This window comes from Misgurnus anguillicaudatus, chromosome 15, assembly GCF_027580225.2.
Source record: "Misgurnus anguillicaudatus chromosome 15, ASM2758022v2, whole genome shotgun sequence".
Lineage (NCBI taxonomy): Eukaryota > Metazoa > Chordata > Actinopteri > Cypriniformes > Cobitidae > Misgurnus > Misgurnus anguillicaudatus.
The window spans coordinates 12477305-12496335 of record NC_073351.2 but is presented as its reverse complement, the minus strand read 5'-3'; the positions used below and the strand labels follow the sequence as shown (position 1 = coordinate 12496335).

General features: G+C 36.6%; 1 protein-coding gene across 1 annotated transcript; it reads right to left on the bottom strand.

Annotated features, from left to right (window-relative positions):
- Nucleotides 1-281: 281 nt before the first annotated feature.
- barx2 (BARX homeobox 2) lies at nucleotides 282-18117 on the bottom strand. The gene is made up of 4 exons (XM_055174445.2): nucleotides 17665-18117; nucleotides 9505-9817; nucleotides 3707-3791; nucleotides 282-2267 (listed from the first exon to the last, which is right to left on the bottom strand). The coding sequence occupies exons 1-4, from the start codon at nucleotides 17849-17851 to the stop codon at nucleotides 1974-1976; spliced, it is 879 nt and encodes a 292-aa protein (XP_055030420.1). The 5' UTR covers nucleotides 17852-18117; the 3' UTR covers nucleotides 282-1973.
- Nucleotides 18118-19031: the final 914 nt, after the last annotated feature.

The window sequence follows — 19031 nt, the reverse complement described above, 5'->3', positions numbered from 1 at the left end:
TAAAGTAACATACAATGTATTACAGTGTAGTTCAAAGATCTGCATAATTTATAGCAGGTTTTTTTTTTTTTTTGAAGGTTAACTGCAAAAACTACTCACTTTATATAGACTTGTAGTTAATCCTAGTCTATAAAATAGCTAAACAAGTTTTTCACAGACTGAGGCAAGCCTCGGGCAATGTCTCGAACAAGACCCTCGCTGAAGCTTACGTGTCTGTCTACTAAAATGTCTGCAGTAAATCTCTTTATTCGTGCAGTGAAAAATAAACAAATACACAGAGCTCCAAAATTAATGTCATCTTTATTAAATGTTTTAAATATGCAAACAGGCACGCACATACACTAAGAGAACACTTGGGTGAAAAAGGGACGTTCATCATATATCTATAGTCTTCTCTACAAAAAAAATAAAAATGATACAAAATAACTGCATTATTCGCTCACCCAAAACAATTCAGTATGTACACCACAAAAATAGTGTTTTGTATCAAAGAAGGAATATTTGTTAGCCAAACACTGAAAAAAAAAACTTTACAAATAAAGTCTTAGTAAAAGGCAGCAACGGTTGGACATCATCAGTTTTTGTGGCATGTATGTGTAGACTGTCAGTCAGATTTGTATGAATGTACACAGCTCCTGCGGGCTTCCACATGTCTCACACATTTTATCTCTTGGCAGTTTTTCTGCAGGTTTCACTGAGGTGATTTATTAATTGCTTTGCGTCTCTGACAGATTAAGTAGTTTTTCTTAAAGTAATAAAATCTGCCTGCACTTAGCCGCGTTATATCACACAGAGGAAAAAAGGTTCGACAATTTTTCATTTTTGTCAATGGGAATAAAAAAGGAAGAAGCTTACACTAGCTAGCATGCTCATGGGAGCCCATACATCATGTGTTTCAACCTAGTACTTATAGCTGTGCAAGGGTTATGCATACACAAAAAGTGATTTGATGCACGATTCAGTTTAGATACAATAAAATTGATCCATGCCACACATGAAACGAACAATGGAAATGCAAACACAGAAAACATTACAGCTAGCTTGAGAGAGGGCACTTTAAAAGCGGTACTTATATCAATATTGCTCTCCAAATATTCATTTTTGTGTGTTTGTTCTCAGTTGACAGTTTCTTTGTCCGTTAAAATGTTAATGAATAAAGTTAAGCTTTACCCAAACTGGACGATCCTGCTTTTGAAAAGAGTCACGGTTTCTCATGTAAAATCCAGCTCTTTGTACATGTTTACACTGGTATTCATACTAACCCGTCCTATTAACTTTTAAAGGCAGCAGCTTCATAGATGTGTAATACGAAAGGGGGGAAAAAACGAAAATTACCTCAAAGGGCATTTTAGCTGCTTAGAAATATGTGTTTTGGCACCGAATCCCAAACTATAGTACACAGGTGCACCGTAAACTACAGGGGCAATTAAACACGTAATATTTACAGGGAAAGAGGAATTTATCCAGAATAAACTAAACACTTACTGTTTGTCCGTACAGAACATGCTTGTACTGGTGCGAGAAAGTAAGTCTGTGTGATTCGGCTTTATGTAAGTGTGTCTGGCAGCATATTAATGGTTTTAAACCATATACATATACACGTTATAAAATACTGACTACATTTCAGGAAGGCAGCTGTTTGACAGGAACAGTTAAAGCAATATTACAACGTGGATAACTGCATCGCCTTATACAGTTGCCTCATAAAGTCTTTGGCCACTTAGCAACGCTTACAAATGTATGAACTCCATTGCATTACAATGCAACACAAATTTCTGTATCGTTTTATGTTTTTCTAATGCAATGACATTCGTAAAACTTTGAAAGTGCGGCGTATTCGTTTCATTTATTTTGGTGGCCACTGCATTCAAAACAAACACAGGCTTGCTAAGCCCTTCAAGTCCACAGATCATCAGAAACACAAAGTCGTTCAGTAGCAAAGTCTTTGGTTGCGCGTTAGCACGCGTTAGCATTTAGCTGGTCGCCATGGCTTCTGACAGAGAAGGCGGGGCTTGTTCTTGACCCAGGGTCTCTGAACCAGAGAGGCAGATGGACTTGCTAGGTATAGCGGAAGTACTCAGATCCTGCGGTTGAGACTGGAAGACGTCCTCTTGCCCCTGAAGCTGCGGCTCGGTTTGTAACCTCTCCTGGTCTGCCAGCTGCGCCGCGAGCCGTTCCTCCGCCTCGATCTCCTCTGTGGTCGGGATTGAGTTTTTCTTTGGTCTGCCTTTGGGCTTGGTAGGAGCCTCGTGTCCTCCTTTAAGCACCTAGAGGGATGAACACATGCAGTTAAGCACTGAAAAATGTAGGGCTCGGTCAAAGGTGAAGGTAGTTATTACAGTGATTAAGAGAAGATGTATGACTACAAGGGGTCGGCCGTACACGCTCGTATATCTCGGAGGTGAACGCGCTGTGGATCTTTTGTTCCTTTTTAAGAGGCTGATGGCACTGACGTAGACCTGCACAAGCCTTTAAATCATCACTCATGAGTGTCATACACAAACAGGGTCATGGATGATACTGCATTGAACGTTGAGAGGGGTGGCTCACGGCTCATCTAATGGATTTTTAATGATATGTCTCCTAGTTTCCTTTTCCAAACAGAAGGATTTAAGATTTTACAACAGAAGGCTGATAGTTTTGCATTACATATTAAGATGTTACAAGGGCTGCCCGTGTCTATTTCAATTAAGTCATTGACGTTATTTTAAGCAAACAAAATGCAAATGCTCCACTGACATCTACCATATTTGACCGATTGAAGAAGCTTCTCACAATTTTGTATATTGTTGCATAAATAAATCTGGTATTAAATAGATGATTACTTAAATCGCAATGTAATGTTTTGATTACAACTGTAAACTGTAAAATTGCTATTGACAGAAATGTAAGATTTACAATGTGAAAATTGTTATCTGATATAAAACATGGACATCTTTGCACCGTTGCTTGATTTGCATATGTCAGTGCAGACACAACACATACAGCACATGCAAATCAACTGTACATCATTTGGCACAATTTATTCTTAGCAAATTTCCCTCTAAAAATACCTTATAATAGTACAAAACAATCCTTGTTGCACTTAAGTTTTTTAAAAAAAATTAACTTTTAATTAACAATTAATTTTAACTTCCTTGACTATTAAGAAGATGCTATAAATTATAAAAGTCGAACTAGCATAAGTTATTTTAACCTTTTTTTATAATTTATAGCAACTCCTTATTAGTCAAGAAAGTTTAAATTAATTGTAATTGATTAAACTTAAAAATGTAAGTGGAACAAGAATTACTCCAAACAAATCTCATAAAAACTATTTTATGAAACAATTATCAGAAAAAAAAACAATAATGAAGCCCCACCCCTATACCCAAGGCAATGGGGTTTCTTATGAAAATTAACCAGGATTTTTTGTGGTAAAAGTGTAATAACCATGTATTTTTTGGTTACTGGTTTTACTACAGTAACTATGGTTTAACAATAATTTTTGAAAAACATGATTGTCAAAAACATGGTTATTTTAAGGTTTTACTACAGTAACCATGTTTTTTATGTAGTAAAACCATTTAAATTTTCGTAAGGGCTGAAAGCAGATCAAACTATATTGTACAAATGAGGTCGAACAAATTCAATTAGCCACCTCTTAAAAATTTTACGTACTGCACTGAGATTGTGTCGAATCGTCCAATAAGTTGGTTGGACTCACCATTTTCTTCCACTTCATGCGTCTGTTTTGGTACCATGTCTTCACTTGCAGCTGTGTGAGTCCCAAAGATTGAGCCAGGTCCAATCTGAAAAAAATGACATTTTTGTTATGAAATATTTTGTATTTATAAGTAAAATCTAGAATCTAGCATACTTTGGGACACCACTGTACATCAAAGCCTACAAGCAAATAATGAGAAAAAGAGAAACTTCAGAACTGGAATTCCCAAAGTCACCTGTTGTCTTACACATAAAAGCCAGTGGGTGGCCATCTAAAGTGCAGATGTAAATGTAATCGCTGCAAAATTTCCAAAGCTGGCATGACATATCAGAAGGTTCTGCCAGGCTCTGAACCGAAGATTCTTCCCAGGCCCAATGTAATTGCAGACCTCGCGTGGAATGCCATCTTGGTTTATCTCTACATTACAAGGTAATCCAGGCATGGAGCTTCTGACCTGCCCAAAGCTAACAGAAACTCTTTTTGAGCAACTTCAGCAGACGCTGCATGACTAATGCAACAATTGGTTTATTGTAATGTGATAGGAATGATTGGACATGTGAGATGGGATTTGAAAGAGAGCGAGTGCGAGTCTATCAAACAAACTGCGCCGATTACGGCTACATCTGCTTTCAAAGTTCCTCTCACCGGCCAAACAGGATTACGCACCTCTTGTGTCAGGCTTCTTAGAAGGCCATGTGAGGTGAAGTGATCTTCTAGGAAATGAGCAGATTAACACTCGCCTTCAAAAGCCCTTGACTTTCTTCTTCTCCACTAGCTAAATGTCTTTGAATCTCTTTATTGCCTAATTTCATTTTGCTTTATTTATGACTGATTTGTCTATGAGACAGATATGTAAAAAAGGTTATTTAAGGTAAAAAAAATTAAGTTTCATGTTTGTCTTAAAAATTTACGGCAACTTAAAAATATTAGTTGACACAACAATTTTTTCTACTTTTTTTAGTTAACTAATATTTTTTAATTCAATTAACTACATTTTTTAAGGCAACCAGATAACTTTCTTTTTAAGTTGAACCAAGAAATATATATATATATATATATATATATATATATATATATATATATATATATAGACAGTGGATTGCCTAGGTGTATAGGCCTATACATACAGTATGTACAGTAATGGGCAAAAGTCTAATGTTGCGTTTACACCAGCCGCGGTAGAGGCGTGAAGCGCGAGTGATTTCAATGCTAAGTCAATGTGAAGACGCGTTGATGCACGTCTGGAGGTCTTCCGGCACGGATGACGCAATTCCGCCTCATTTGTGCGTCTAGTTTGCGCGAATGGCAAATTGAGCACCTGGCACTGGTACGCGCGAATTGTGCTTTTTGTGCATTTTGCGTTTGACGCGAATGACGGCTGCCGGCTGAGATGAAAAATTTGAACTTTGACGGAATTTCGCGCCGCGCTAACCAATCAGCAGCCTGCTTGCTGCTGTGGCTGCAGCCCGCCTGGAGTCACTCATTCAACATGAAGGAACTCTTGATATTGTCCATAAGCAGTCACCCGGAGCTATACGACACAAGTTCTTATTTATATAGAGACAGGAATAAAAAGGACCTCGCTTGGAAGAGTGTCAGTGAGGACATTTGGAAACCTGGTAAGTTGTAAATACACATTTCACTTTTGAGTCACGTGACGTTTATCGACCCGAGCCGTTTATTTCCCCCCTTTAGTAAGGTTACCAAATAATAACCGGTAACGCTCTCGATAAATGCACAATCAACATCAGTCATCTTGCAAACAGACAACCGCATAGCACTTGTCCCTCCCACAAGAAGCGGATTTTGCCTCTGACGCGCATCAAATGCTTGCTTTTTCCGCGTGTCTACTTTGCTCTAGATGCGCGAATGTATTCAAACTGTTCAAGCGGCAAACTAGACACGGTAGACGCGATTTTGACGCCTGAAACGCGGTTGGTGTAAACGCCGCATTAGGCCACCGCTTTGTTGTTTTAGCATGGTTTTAAAGATCATCCATGTTTATCTTTATCTCTCTATTAAGATACAAACATGAAATACAGGAAATATTTACACAAAATATAAAATTGCAACAAAATGTCATCTTCTGTGAAAGTCAGTATTTAGTGTAATCTTTCCTGGCACTAAACATCTTAAACTCTTTTGAAGAGAAATTTAGGCTTAAGAGAGTCTGCAGGTTCTATTACTCAATAACGGAGGATCACACTAAATACATGGCATAAAGTATACGTATACATGATTATACTGCATACAAATTTCCTGTATTTTCTGATTGCATTTTTATAAAGAGATTGAGAAATAATTATAGATGGTCATAATATCATTGCAAAAACAACAAATCTTATGGTGGCATATAGTGATCAAAGACTTTTACACACTTCTATACATATATACTTATAGCTTTCACATGTCACTCCAAGACAACACTTTCTAAATACTATTTTTGGATCACTTAAAAACATTTGCAAACTGACAGAGTAAAATTTGAACTATGTATGTATTCATTTTTATAAGTGTATACAGAATTATGTTTAAGCAGAACGTATAACTGCAAGCGATGTAGTAAATTAGTACTTTTCTAAAAATATCACCAATCTAGATGTCTATTATTTGCAGCTCCTTTCTGTGCTGTAATTGCAGGTAAGAGAAGCTCCTTTGTGTTTGTGCTTATTATTCTTCAGAGAAAATCCACACACAAACACACACGCATATATATACACACACACAGCATTCCAATGCTGGCACGTTCCTTACAGATACGGCCCTAATCTAAGATCAGTTTTACTTCTGACATTTCTTCATAATGATGATGAAGAAGATTATAATCATCACTGCCTCATAAAAAACCATTAACTTTTGATGATATAAATCATTATGCGCTAAATTGCGACACGTTTTTCATTGCTTTCATGTTCTGATTGTGTGGCCTGGGTGGAGGAGCCAAAACCAGCAGAAGACCTTCGGGTCATCTGTGTGATTGATACGACACAAACCTGAGGCACTTTGAGGCCCAGATCTCAAATTGTCAGGAGATGAAGAATTTCCCTTGTCTTTGTTCTTGCTTCAGCCATGAATTAATTTGTTAATTCCTGAAGCAGAGCTGCAGGCCATAGTGCATATACACTTCTATGTATTTTTGTCTGCAATTGTGTGCGTATAGACTGATAAGGGCGTTTGTAAAAAAAAAAGTTATTTTAACTTAAAAAAGAAAGTTATCTGTCTGCCTTAAATTAATAATTAATTCAACTTAAAAATATAAGTTGACTCAACTTTTTTTGAGTTAACTAATATTTTTAAGTTAAATTAATTCAAACTTTTAAGGCAACCAAGTAACGTACTTAAAAATTGAACCAATAATTATAATTATGATCTAGCTCTGAACTGATGGACAAAACCCTACACAGCACCTTAAGAGGAGATCACGAATCGAAAAACCTGTTTGCGTTCAGGAACATTTCATGATTGATTTGAAAGTTTGTGATGACTGGTAAATCTTTTGTTTTACATCAAGGAAATAAAAAAGTACAAAAAGTAAAAAAGCTGTCACTGTACCCTTTTAAAAGGTCCTGATATGTAGCATTTAGGTATCGATTTGTACCTAAGTACCTGTATGTACGTTTGAGGTATTAATCTGCACCTTTTAGAGAAAAAATTACTTTATAAAAGGTTATCACCCCAGTGACAGCTTTTATAGCTTTAATCTACTTTTACTGTAACTTTTAACTTATATATTTTCCATTTGAATTACCTGATATTTAATGAAGATTGATAAAAAGCATAATTTAGCATAATAATTTCTGATCTACATTAAAATTTATTTAATCAAATTCTAGTTTGGACACTGTTTATTGTAAAATAATGATATTCAGCTATTCAGATAACTCAAAATGTCTGTATATTGGTGCATGCTTATAATAAATATGTTTTTTTTTTTTTTTTTTTGTGCAGGACGGAGCGTTTGCAAATTTGTGTGTCTGTGTCCTATCAATCCGAGACGAAATAAAACGAGTCTTAAAATTAGACAGTATTATGAGCGGGTGGGATCGAGTTACGAGATTCATTGACGGGCCAGAATGAATCAAATGAACGCTGCAACATTTCATAAGACCATTGCAAGGCAACATGTTGAACAATTTTGAAGCGCTCGGTAAACCAAACTAATAAAAGTGGAATGCTGGAGGGAAACATCTCTTGGTTTTGCATGTCTGGTGGCATTGACAGTGTTCAGGCAATTATTTCTGACAGCTTATTTGCTGCTGGAGGACAGAAACCGTCTTAAGGCTGCGCATGACAAAAAATTCTAAAAATTGTTTTTGTGGCAGACACGCTTAGAATCCTTGTAGGTGGGATAGGACTGATTTCGTGGACTTAAATACACCCGCTGGGCCATAATGGAAATACATCCACTTTGACCAAATCTATAAGTGGAACCTAAAATGAAATGGAAAATGTGTTATGGTCACAAATGTGGCCACGAGAGAAGACCTACGACATGTTGATGACCTCATCTCATTGTACAAAGCTCCAAAGTGTTTTAAATACACCTGCATGTGTTTTCAATGATTGGCACGGAATCAATGTAGTACACTTTTGTTTGCTGTTCTTGGCCTGCGTCCCTGTTGTCTTGAATGGGGTAGTGTTTCTTTACGAAATTCAAAGCATGGCTAAAATGTTACTGTCGTCTTACTTTAAACATTGTGCATGTCATACTTTAGCTAACAGCGCTTTTAATTTGTTGCTGAAATGAAAAGTGTTTGTTTTGGGTCTTTAATGCGCTGAGACTTTTAATTTAAAACACATCAAAAAGTTTCTCTGTGACACCAAAATTGAGCCTGTTTACTTTTTAATGAATGTTACTGCGTAAAGTGCATCCTATTTCACATTGTTTCAATGTTGTTTGCCTTCATAATCTTTCAGCAAAATGTAATAACCTCCTCCGGCTCTAACACGACAAACCATTGTAGCAGACGGTACAAATTCCCCTTTTTGTCAACCACTCCCCTAAAACACCTGGTTTTTATTTTGGTATGTTATGCCACTCAATTATTGACAGATAATATATTCATTTAGAAGTAAATGGGTGACAGGCGGTGTTGCATAAATAAGGAGTTTTTACCATCAGGTTTTGCAAACGTCGTAACTTTTGTTTCTCTGAGATTGTGAATTAACATCACAATAAACACCATGATGTCCATAATGATATACCTGTGAAACTGCATACATGTGAAATTAACCATGAAACATATAAGCGAGCCCTACAAAATGTATTTGATGACACTCTTTGGTGTTAAGTGAGTATTAAGTGAATGCTATCTCATGGCAATTCATACGTATTTTACGAGATGGCTAATTTGTACGACCACATTTGTACAATTTTGTACGATTAGCTATTATCCTGTGACGTTAGGGGTAAGGTTAGGGATGGGGTTTCACTAGTGTTTTTTTACTAAGTTGTCTCCGATGACATGATTGTCCGGTGGGGGCTACCGTAGCTTCTCTATGTGATTAAAACAAGAGGGGTAAGCAGTAGACTGAGCCATTGGTTGCAATTCACCAGCACTTCACCACTAGATGCCGCTAAAATTTACACACTGCTCCTTTAAGTGTAGCTGTGAACAATTGTTCAAATAAACCATTACTGTCTAAAATGCTGAATGATTTACATTTGGCAGAGCGACCTACTCATGATATACACTTTGTGTGTTTCCTGGGGTTTAAACCCTTAAATTTGGCATCATTTGTGTAACTCTCTACCTGCAAAACCGCAAACACTTCTTACAGGACTGATGACTACTGACCTGTCTGGAGTGGACAGATATTTCTGTTTCTGAAATTTCTTTTCCAGGCCCAGGAGCTGGAGCTCAGTAAAGATGGTGCGACTGCGGCGTGGTTTCTTCAGTCGTGGGGTGGAGTGCTCTGTCTCTGATTCGCTGCTGATGCTGACGGGCGTCTCGCTGGGCGTGGGCTCCGAGGTGAACGAATGCTGGGGTGAGAGAAGGGGCAGACTGGAGACCCGTCCCTGAGGAGAGGGTTGAGAGAGCTGTGGGATGCCAGTGGGAGGTTGATGCGTGATCACGGAGAGGAGAGGGTACGATCTTAAAGGGGCGGAGCCTGGGAGACACATAAATGAACAGAGATAATGGCCTGGTTAATGTAGTACAAAAGCAAAACTGCAGAAGTAAAAATATTATTCATATAGTATAAATAAACCCTTTGAGACAGACCCACTATGAGTTGTTTTTTATTGGACTGATGTCACAGATTTTGTCATTTTTCATAAATCACATGTAGAGTAGTTTCAGTATGAAAACAAGCAGTACTTTCTTTTGGAGACAAGACCAGAAAATGGTACATGGTCGTACTGATATTAAATCAAATATTATTCAATTGATCTTTGACTCTGTTAAGTTTCAGTGTTGATGCAATGCATTTCAATACGTTCTAGTTTTAATAAGTTTCAGGTTGTAACTTTCATGTAGTTTATCATGTAAATATAACACTTTTTCAAACCTAATAAATGTAAATGTCACAATAAATAAATGTTGCCTGCCTACGTCTAGCAATAGTCACACATCACTGTAAAATTTATTTTACAGGCTGTTAAAGTGAGCCAACTTTAACCTTCGGTTTTAATAGCTTGTTGAAGCAGCCGTCATGTACAAGTGAACTAAAACCGTGTTATGGTCTTGCCCCACCCACACTAATGGTGAAGGTAAGTGTTAAAAGTTTTGCCCTCAGTGATGTAAAGTGCCTGAACTGCATGTCCGCGGCGATGACGCAACCGGTGTTTTACATCACCCCATTGAACCCTGGGAAGATAATGACTCTCCTATGATCGCAGTCACAATGCACTTTGGGTAATAATTTTAAATCGGGCATCCACACCCCCTCCCTAACAGTTTTAATATTTCTAATTCTCCAAAGCCTCTCACCTTCTCTCTCGCTCTCTCTACGTCTCCTTTCTTTCAGACATCAACAAGACGCCAGAGTCCATAAAATGCTACAGTGGACCCTTCTGAGCAGAGAGAGAGAGGTCGAAGCTGTGAAGATATTATACTGCTTGGAGAAAAGCGTCCAGCAAAAAATTCCCCTGATTTATTGATAAAAGAGGAATTGTAAAGTAGTTTTGAAAAGGCACAAAGGCAAAATATATATATATATATATATATATATTACATGCAAATGCTTAATTAGCATAGTAAACTAAGTGTTTGCAATGTGCAACCAAGAGATTTGCAACCAAGGGGTTAGCTTAGGGTGGCCATTCGTGCCAGTTCCGCCAGACACGTCCCGAACATGTTTTTGGGTTCGTTCTCTGGAAGTCGCGTTGGTCGACCGCATACATCATCAAGGTTTAATATTTTGGGTTTAATTTCAGAAAAGCAACCGTTACATTTCAAGGTAAGAATGAAACTACAATGATTGTATATCTTAAGAAAATTAAGATTTATTTCTTTTATGTATTTTAACTGAAATGTGAGAACCTCGATGACGTATGCGGTCGAGCAACGCCACTTCCGGAGAACGAACCCGAAAACATGTTTGGGACGTGTCCGGCGGAACTGGCATGAATGGCCACCCTAGGTTCGCTTGTATTATTTTTAGTAAAAGTAAAGAATGTAATGTCTGTGCCACTAGCAAACACTAAACACATTTTCAAAATCAAAGTTTTAAAGCAACACTGTAGTTTTTTTTACCTTTAAATAATGTCTCTAAAATTATTTCAGTGATAGAACAACTTTTAATTGGACAAATTGTACTGTTGCTGCAACCTGAGCAGCCTCCTAGCTGCTACAAGCACACTCTGAAAGTGGCGGTGGAGGGCAGAGCACACAGCCCCGCCCCTCCCCCTGCCTGCAGAAGAGTGTCTGATATCAGGCACTGTTGCGCTTTTCAACCACATGGGGGAGCTGTAAGTCATTTTTACATGGAAACTGTTTGCTTTAAATCATTATAAACATTGCCTTTATTTGTATTTGGCTGGACAAAAAGTGAGCTCTCATTGGTTGATCCAGCACTGTTATGTTCATGTTAATCAGGCCAGAAGAACAGATTTTGATCTTATTTGGAAGCACAAATGTCACACTTTATATTTAAATAATGAATAAAATAAGACGGGTTTTTTTTTACAGCACGCCCTGAAGCGACAACTACACAATTAGACACATTCACAGGATAAAGTTACTCTACAAATTACATCTGAATTCTTTCGATTGCAATTGTTTAGGTTCACACGGTACTCTTGTTCTTATGTTTAAGGCGCAAAAATCTGAGAGAAATGTCAGAAGTCGTCATTAAATCTGTCAGCGTTATTATATTCAGAATCAGAAAGTTTTGCATACCTCGAACAGAAGAGGGCGGGATTCAACAAAATCACTTTTAACCAAACATTTTTTTTTAGATTTAATCTTGGATAATGTTTGTCATATCTCATCATTTGATTGCTTACAGGTGGAGAATACCAAATATTTCTGTAATAATTTCCTTACTGACTATGACCTCAAGCAAACATTAACATCAGCAGGTTTATATTTGTACAATTTAAGACAAGATGGAAATTTTGGAAAGCAAGATACAGATAGATGGAAAAGGGATAAAGGAAGAACTTCTTCCATGCTCGCACACACACACATGCACATACAGTACAAATGCATAAACATGCATGCTCGCATAGTCTAGTTAAAATGAGCTCATCGCCACTAATGTAGCACGTCCAGGCATGAAACATTGCCTCTGGCAGAACTCTCTCGCTGTATAACTTTTCTTTCCTCAATATCTATCCCCACAGCCTCATATTAAGGTCTATCAATCTATTTAATTTTCTCTATAAAGTCCCGTGTCACTGGACCACATCAGTATGAGGATCTAACAGGGCTTAAAGGAGAGATTTCGAGAGTTTGCAGCTGTCAAGATCCAATCAGCCCTTTTCATTGATTTGAAGTCAGACAAGGTTTCATACCTCGATCTCAAACCCATATGAATCACCGGTCTCTTACTAATATACCTCGAACGTCTGATTCCCTGACCACAGCAGACAAACACATGATGTGTCTCTCGTTCTCTGCAGAGCATCTAATAAAACAAGCACCCATGTGTCATTATAATTTTCCTAAGGCCTTATTCCATATTTTCCCAATTGAGTCCTCGTGTGTCAAAATAAAATCATTACGATTCAATTATAAGTGAAATTAATTTGGTGTAACACATTTGTAGTGGCATGCCCTCTATCAGGAACACTTTGAGTTTAACACCTTGAGTTCATTCAAACCTTATGAACGAGGTGTCATGTTTTCATTATTCACAATTAAGGAGTGAACCTTTCTTTCCAATTGACGGCCAAAAAAACAGTAGCAAACGTTAAGCCCTTGATTGCTCTCTTTCAGTGCTGTCTTATTTCTCTTGACTGATTGGATTCCAATGCGATGACTTCACTTGGCACTCGATGCGCATTTGAACTCTGTTTAACTCGGTACATAGTGTTTTGGTTGGGCCGTGTGGTGACAGGTTTTAAGGTGCTTCATCACTGTTGAGTTTTATCTCTCAATGGCTATTAAACCAATCCAGCAGGTTGAAAAAAGAGAGAATACAGCACAATATGGAGTTTAGCTGCATCTATTGAATGAAAAATGTTTATTTTACCAATGGTCCCTCGCTGCAAGACGATTATTTGCTGAATTCACTCAGGCATGGGACTTCGGATAAGCGGTGTTGACATGTCATCATTATTTTGCTCTGTTTGACCTAAAGGCACAAATTGCTGTTATCTACACCAAATGTACAAAAGGTTTTGGTTGGTCTCAGTAAATTGTTAAGATACTAAAATTGTTAGGGTCTAAAAAACATTTAGTGGTGTGTATATCGTATTACTCATAAGTGTTATGTAAGTGTTTGAACATGAAATGCAACCCTGAGAATTGTTTGAGTTTCATAACTGCCTTAAGGAATATCTCACAATCAATATCTCGAATATTCTGACCATTAATATTTTCCTATAAAACTTGCATAATGCATGTAGCCACAGTGGGTGTGCGCATAGATAGATAGATAGATAGATAGATAGATAGATAGATAGATAGATAGATAGATAGATAGATAGATAGATAGATAGATAGATAGATAGATAGATAGATAGATAGATAGATAGATAGATAAATCATTAATTTCTGAAAACAAAAGACGTGTGTGAACATAATCATTTGTCTTATGAAAGGTATCCGGTTTTATTGTCTCCAGTGGGTTAAATGTTAAGGTGTGTACTGTATAGTTCTTGCTCATCTGTTTCATTCTCTGTCTGTCTCTACTATTAGTTTGTTTTTAAGCGAGCTGTCATGGCAGATTACGTTATCGCAGATTTTTATCTCTTTTGCCTCCTTTACAAATGCTTCTAAAAGCTTTTCCTCGCTTTACGGTGAAAGACATGTCTCCAAACGAAATATTATAACCTGTTATTACACTGTGCGTCTCTCTAAGGTAATATTTTACAGAGACCTCAACATGTGTCAGCAAAGCACCGGTAGACCACATCCATCCCCAATCTGAATTATAACGCATATTACAGAATAAAATAATATGTTTAAATTTAACAGAGATGCTGGTAATGTGTTTTCAAGTAATTTAGCGTAACTCTAATAATGAATAATTGATATTATGTTGCAAAATAAAGCTCATTATTATTAAAAATATCATTATGAACCATCACCTCTTTACTATTTAAACCATTACAAAATGTCTTGTGTCTAGATTTTATTTCAGGTAGGTGTGTTTTGATTTAATGATGTTTCCATCCACCAATAAAATCAATTTGAGACCTACGGATAACATTTACGTTTCCATGAAAACAAATACAATTCCATTATAACCATTAATCCATAAGAATTTCTGTAATGCTTTCTATTGTTTTTTTTCAGCATGTGTTTGTCGGAAGTCACGGTATAATTCAAACACGTTTGGGTAAGGAAGCAGACAGCAATGCATTTTGGACTCACCAACTTCTGTCTATAGCCCTCCTAAAAGCATATATTTATTTTCTATTTAAACATTATTTTACAAGCAAGATGTTCCTATTGTGATTTGACATGTCATACACCGCCCCCTAGTGGTGTCAGCAGTAATAAGAATGAGAGTTTAGTGCTGTCTGGGGGTTTGGAGTCAGTGGCCTTTCATTCAGTGGCAGTGCCAACCTTAATGCCAGCCACATTCTATATTAAGCAGACCATCCATTGATGTGCTGGCATATAGTATATCTCACACTCCTCTGACTTGAAAAGACACTGTGTGTGCGGGGTTTTGATATTTGGGCTGGATACTCTATCTCACCGCCCACCCTGCCAAAACCTTCATGCCTTCTACTTCACAGCTGGACAAACTGTACAATCAGAGAACAGAAGAAGTGTGTAAATGCGTCTACATGTTCGCATACGCGGGTTTATGTGTTGCATAAACAAATATGCACATATATGCTTGTATGTGTTTGTGGACGAAGAATGTGTTTTTCATAAAGAGAGCGAACTGCTGAAGCTATTTTTATCATGCGGCCTTATCCACTAAGCATATCTGATTTCAGAAACAGCCCAGCAGGTATATTTTGACCTGGTACATTGTTAACATACTGAATAATTTAATACTTTAAATTAAATATATTACCAGTAACTTGCAAATATTGCAAATATTGGTTGCTTTCAAGATTTTATATTTTATTTTTGTATAAACATCTAGGAAGTTTATTTAAACTGCACTGCAGCATTTATAATGTAACCCTGCCTTTATATTATAAATCAGTGTGAGTGTAATGTTTCTCTTATGTAAACACTAAATTAATGAATAAATGTATACATTATACAATGATTTATTAAATTTATATATGTATAAGCAAGTATCGAACCCATTATTTGAAATAAAAAACTTTATATTAAAGAAAATCACGATTTGCTGTAAAATCTGACATTTCCTAAAAACAATAAGCAGTTTTACAAGAACAAAAGGCTTTACTTGTTTATATCTATCGTGCCTTGCCTACCAAAAAATGAAACATTGTTCAATTGGTAGAGCATTGTGTTAGCAACACAAAGGTCCTGGGCTCAATTCCCAGTGAACACACATACTGATAAACTGTATAGCTTGAATGCACTGTAAGTTGTTTTGGATAAATGCATAATTTAAATGTAAATTTTTACTGTCCCAACAATTTGTGGTTGGCCTGCACTGTTATGTAGAAATGATAAAGATTAGTTTTTAGAGTAATGAATTGTTACTATAGAAACATTTATGTAAAATACATTGCAATGTTTGTTTTTTATAATTACAGTTTATTTAATTCTTAATCTATTAACTAACAAACTTATTCCTGCAGATGATAATGTAACTTTGGCACAACATTTACTGTGAATTTTTTTTCTTCAGTGAGTGCAGATTTAAACGACAGAAAAGGGCCTACAAATGGGCTTTGGAGTTAAGTACTTGCTAAAACCTGTGGATAATACAATGCCGCTGCAAGAATTCACAAATACACCTAATCAATCCTTTAAACCTAATCTTCCGGGTACTGCCACCAATCTTCCACTTTGGATGTCATGGTGGCGCATTGCTGTTATGACACAATCAACTGAAACAGATTAAGTGTCTTGACTGTCAGCAATGTTGTATGCACCCCATAATGCCTGATGTATGTCTACTCGGATTTATAACACATCAGAAACATTTTAAAATGACCTGTGAATTTCACACAATGCTTCTCATTAATGAAACGGCATTGCACCTGTTGGTTCAAGTTAATTGTCAGACTTCATATTTTGCACAGTCAAAAATGGGGCAACAGAGCTCTAAACAGTGTTTCCAAGAGTTTTTGCTCTATTGGGTAATATGAGAAGAGGAAATATCAGATTTTAAACTGAACTAAACAAATGCATTTTAAGCGAACATGCACACAACATCAGTGGGGAAATACCCTGAGCTAAATTAGGCAAAGCTACCACATGGTTATAAAATAAAAATAAAAACTAACCATAACCATTATTCCTGTGACAAATTAAAAATAAAACACAATCTCAAAGGTGAAATCTGAATTTCCATCAACATAGTAGGCTAAGCTTAATGTATTTACAACTAAAATAAAATACACATTTTTGGTGTAAGTTAGGGCGCATTCGTGTAGTCCATGCAGCTTTGGAGTTGAAAACATGCTATTAAACTTTAATGTTGATTAAAAACGTGATTTCACATTTAACATAAATACAATAAATAAATAAAATAATATGAAAATACTAAATAGGCCTATTAACTGTACTGCCGTAGCTCTCATTAAATATTTTGCATTTAAGATAACACTTTATATATTTGACTCTGAACTGTAAGGCTGTATTGCATACGTGTTTGACAGTCAGTATGTTGAGAAATATGTTATTAAACATTTTAAAATATAACATAAATACAACCTAATTATACAGTGGTTAACTGCGTAGCCTAAAGTGCGCATGAACTTATTTTTGATACAAAGAAGAAAGTAAAAGACAACCTTACCTCCGAATACCAATTCAAAATCAACGTTATTCATTGATTCACTAATTTATTAGTGCATTTGGTTTAGGCTATTTATACTGTACGCGTAAAACGTTATTTCCCACACCAATACGCAATAGGGTTGACACATGGCAAAAAAAGAGTCAGCATTATTGTTTAAAGTGATAACAGTGATTTTGATCAGCAAAAAATGATTAATTCACAACAAATAAATCTTGCCGCAGGCCAATGTCAACGAGAGGTTTATTTTAATTTATTTTTGCAATTGCGCTTCTTAACAATATGCCTATAAGTTACACCTTGCATGTAGGGAAAACATTATTAAACATTGTGTAAACAATGAAAAGGCAGAAAATAATGTAAACGGTATCAACGTTCATTCAAAAGAGGGCATTAACATGTTACATTTGCCTTTTGCAAAAAGAAATGTTTGCGTCACTTACCCGAGCATGAATGCAAAGGTTTGGGTCTGACGATTAAAGAGGGACACACCGAGTAAAGAGAAAGTTTCTCGAAGTAATCACATGTTTCTTTGGACAGGATCTCGTCTATCATGAAAGTCTTGTATCGTCGTCTGGCCGCTTTCAGTTGCGCGCTGCTCGCGAGTCTCAACTCTGCTTGACAATGCATACTGTTCCAATATAAAACAGCCTCAGCTGGATGTGACGCGTTCCTAAAATGCGTTTTTAATTCGCTACAAGTCGTGTGAAACTTCTTACATATGAGTATTTTCTATAAAGACATCTCGTTTAAAGGGCTTTGAAATCCTTGTGCAGCTGAGCTGCGCTGGTAGTGTTTTCAGTGTCTTCCGCGCGCTCATTCATGCAGCGAGTGCGCGCTGCGTTCTGACTCGACGCTATATAAACCAACTCTCCTATCACTACACTTCTGCTGTATGAAGGAGCCGACACACTTCACGTCAATCAAAATCTCTCTCTCTCTCTCTCTCTCTCTCTCTCTCTCTCTCTCTCTCTCTCAAATAGAAAAATAAACCGGTTTTCTCTCTTTTACATGATAGATTCTTTAAGCACAATGCGGAACTGTATTTTAACAACAGAACAATATTTTTATTGCATCGTTGTTTTTATTATTAGTAGTCGTATGTAGTAGGAGTAGTAGGAGTAGTATCTGACTGTCAAGAAAAATCATATACGCATTTTGCCCTACAATGAAGCGGAGAAAGCTTCGTTTATGATAATACAATTTTTGGATGCACACGCATTGTCACTAAGTGTCGAAGGTCTATAGAAGCCAGGACTAGCTTACGTGTGCATAATTTTATATAACATGCTGTGCATGATATTTCCTTGTTTAATAATCTGTACTAGAATGTGCATAAAATATGGAACCATGGACAAAATGAAAATGTTGATAAATTTGAGTTAATTTGTATTTGCTATATTTGCATTTACATATATTCATTTAACAGATGCTTTTATCCAATGTGACTTATAACGGAGCATTGTCGTGATACCGTGTTGCAAGAAACCAACATAAACACAATCCAAAATAAAACTTACAAAGTAGACTTAAAGCCATATGTAGTGGAAATTGAGCAATTGACGTTATTTATTTTTAACATCGGCGCAATGTGACTATTAAATACATGTTATCATTTCGTATAGACATTTTATTTCTTTCGATTATTTTAGGCATAAATTGTACCTGTTTTGTTGCTTTAGATGTTTGTAAATAACCACGTACGGAAACGCATACATCAACACCCACGTATACAGCAACTATTTCACTTGCCAGGACAAGTGGCATAAGTCATTAAAATATCTGCTTGAAGCCGAAAGTTACAAGCCTT

Excerpts from the sequence above, each read along its gene's own strand:
- barx2 (XM_055174445.2), bottom strand. The coding sequence starts at position 17,851 with ATGCATTGTCAAGCAGAGTTGAGACTCGCGAGCAGCGCGCAACTGAAA. Across the intron at positions 9,818-17,664 it reads ACCTTTGCATTCATGCTCGG|GCTCCGCCCCTTTAAGATCG; the intron begins GTAAGTGACGCA and ends TGTGTCTCCCAG. Across the intron at positions 3,792-9,504 it reads TATCTGTCCACTCCAGACAG|ATTGGACCTGGCTCAATCTT; the intron begins GTCAGTAGTCAT and ends CATTTTTTTCAG.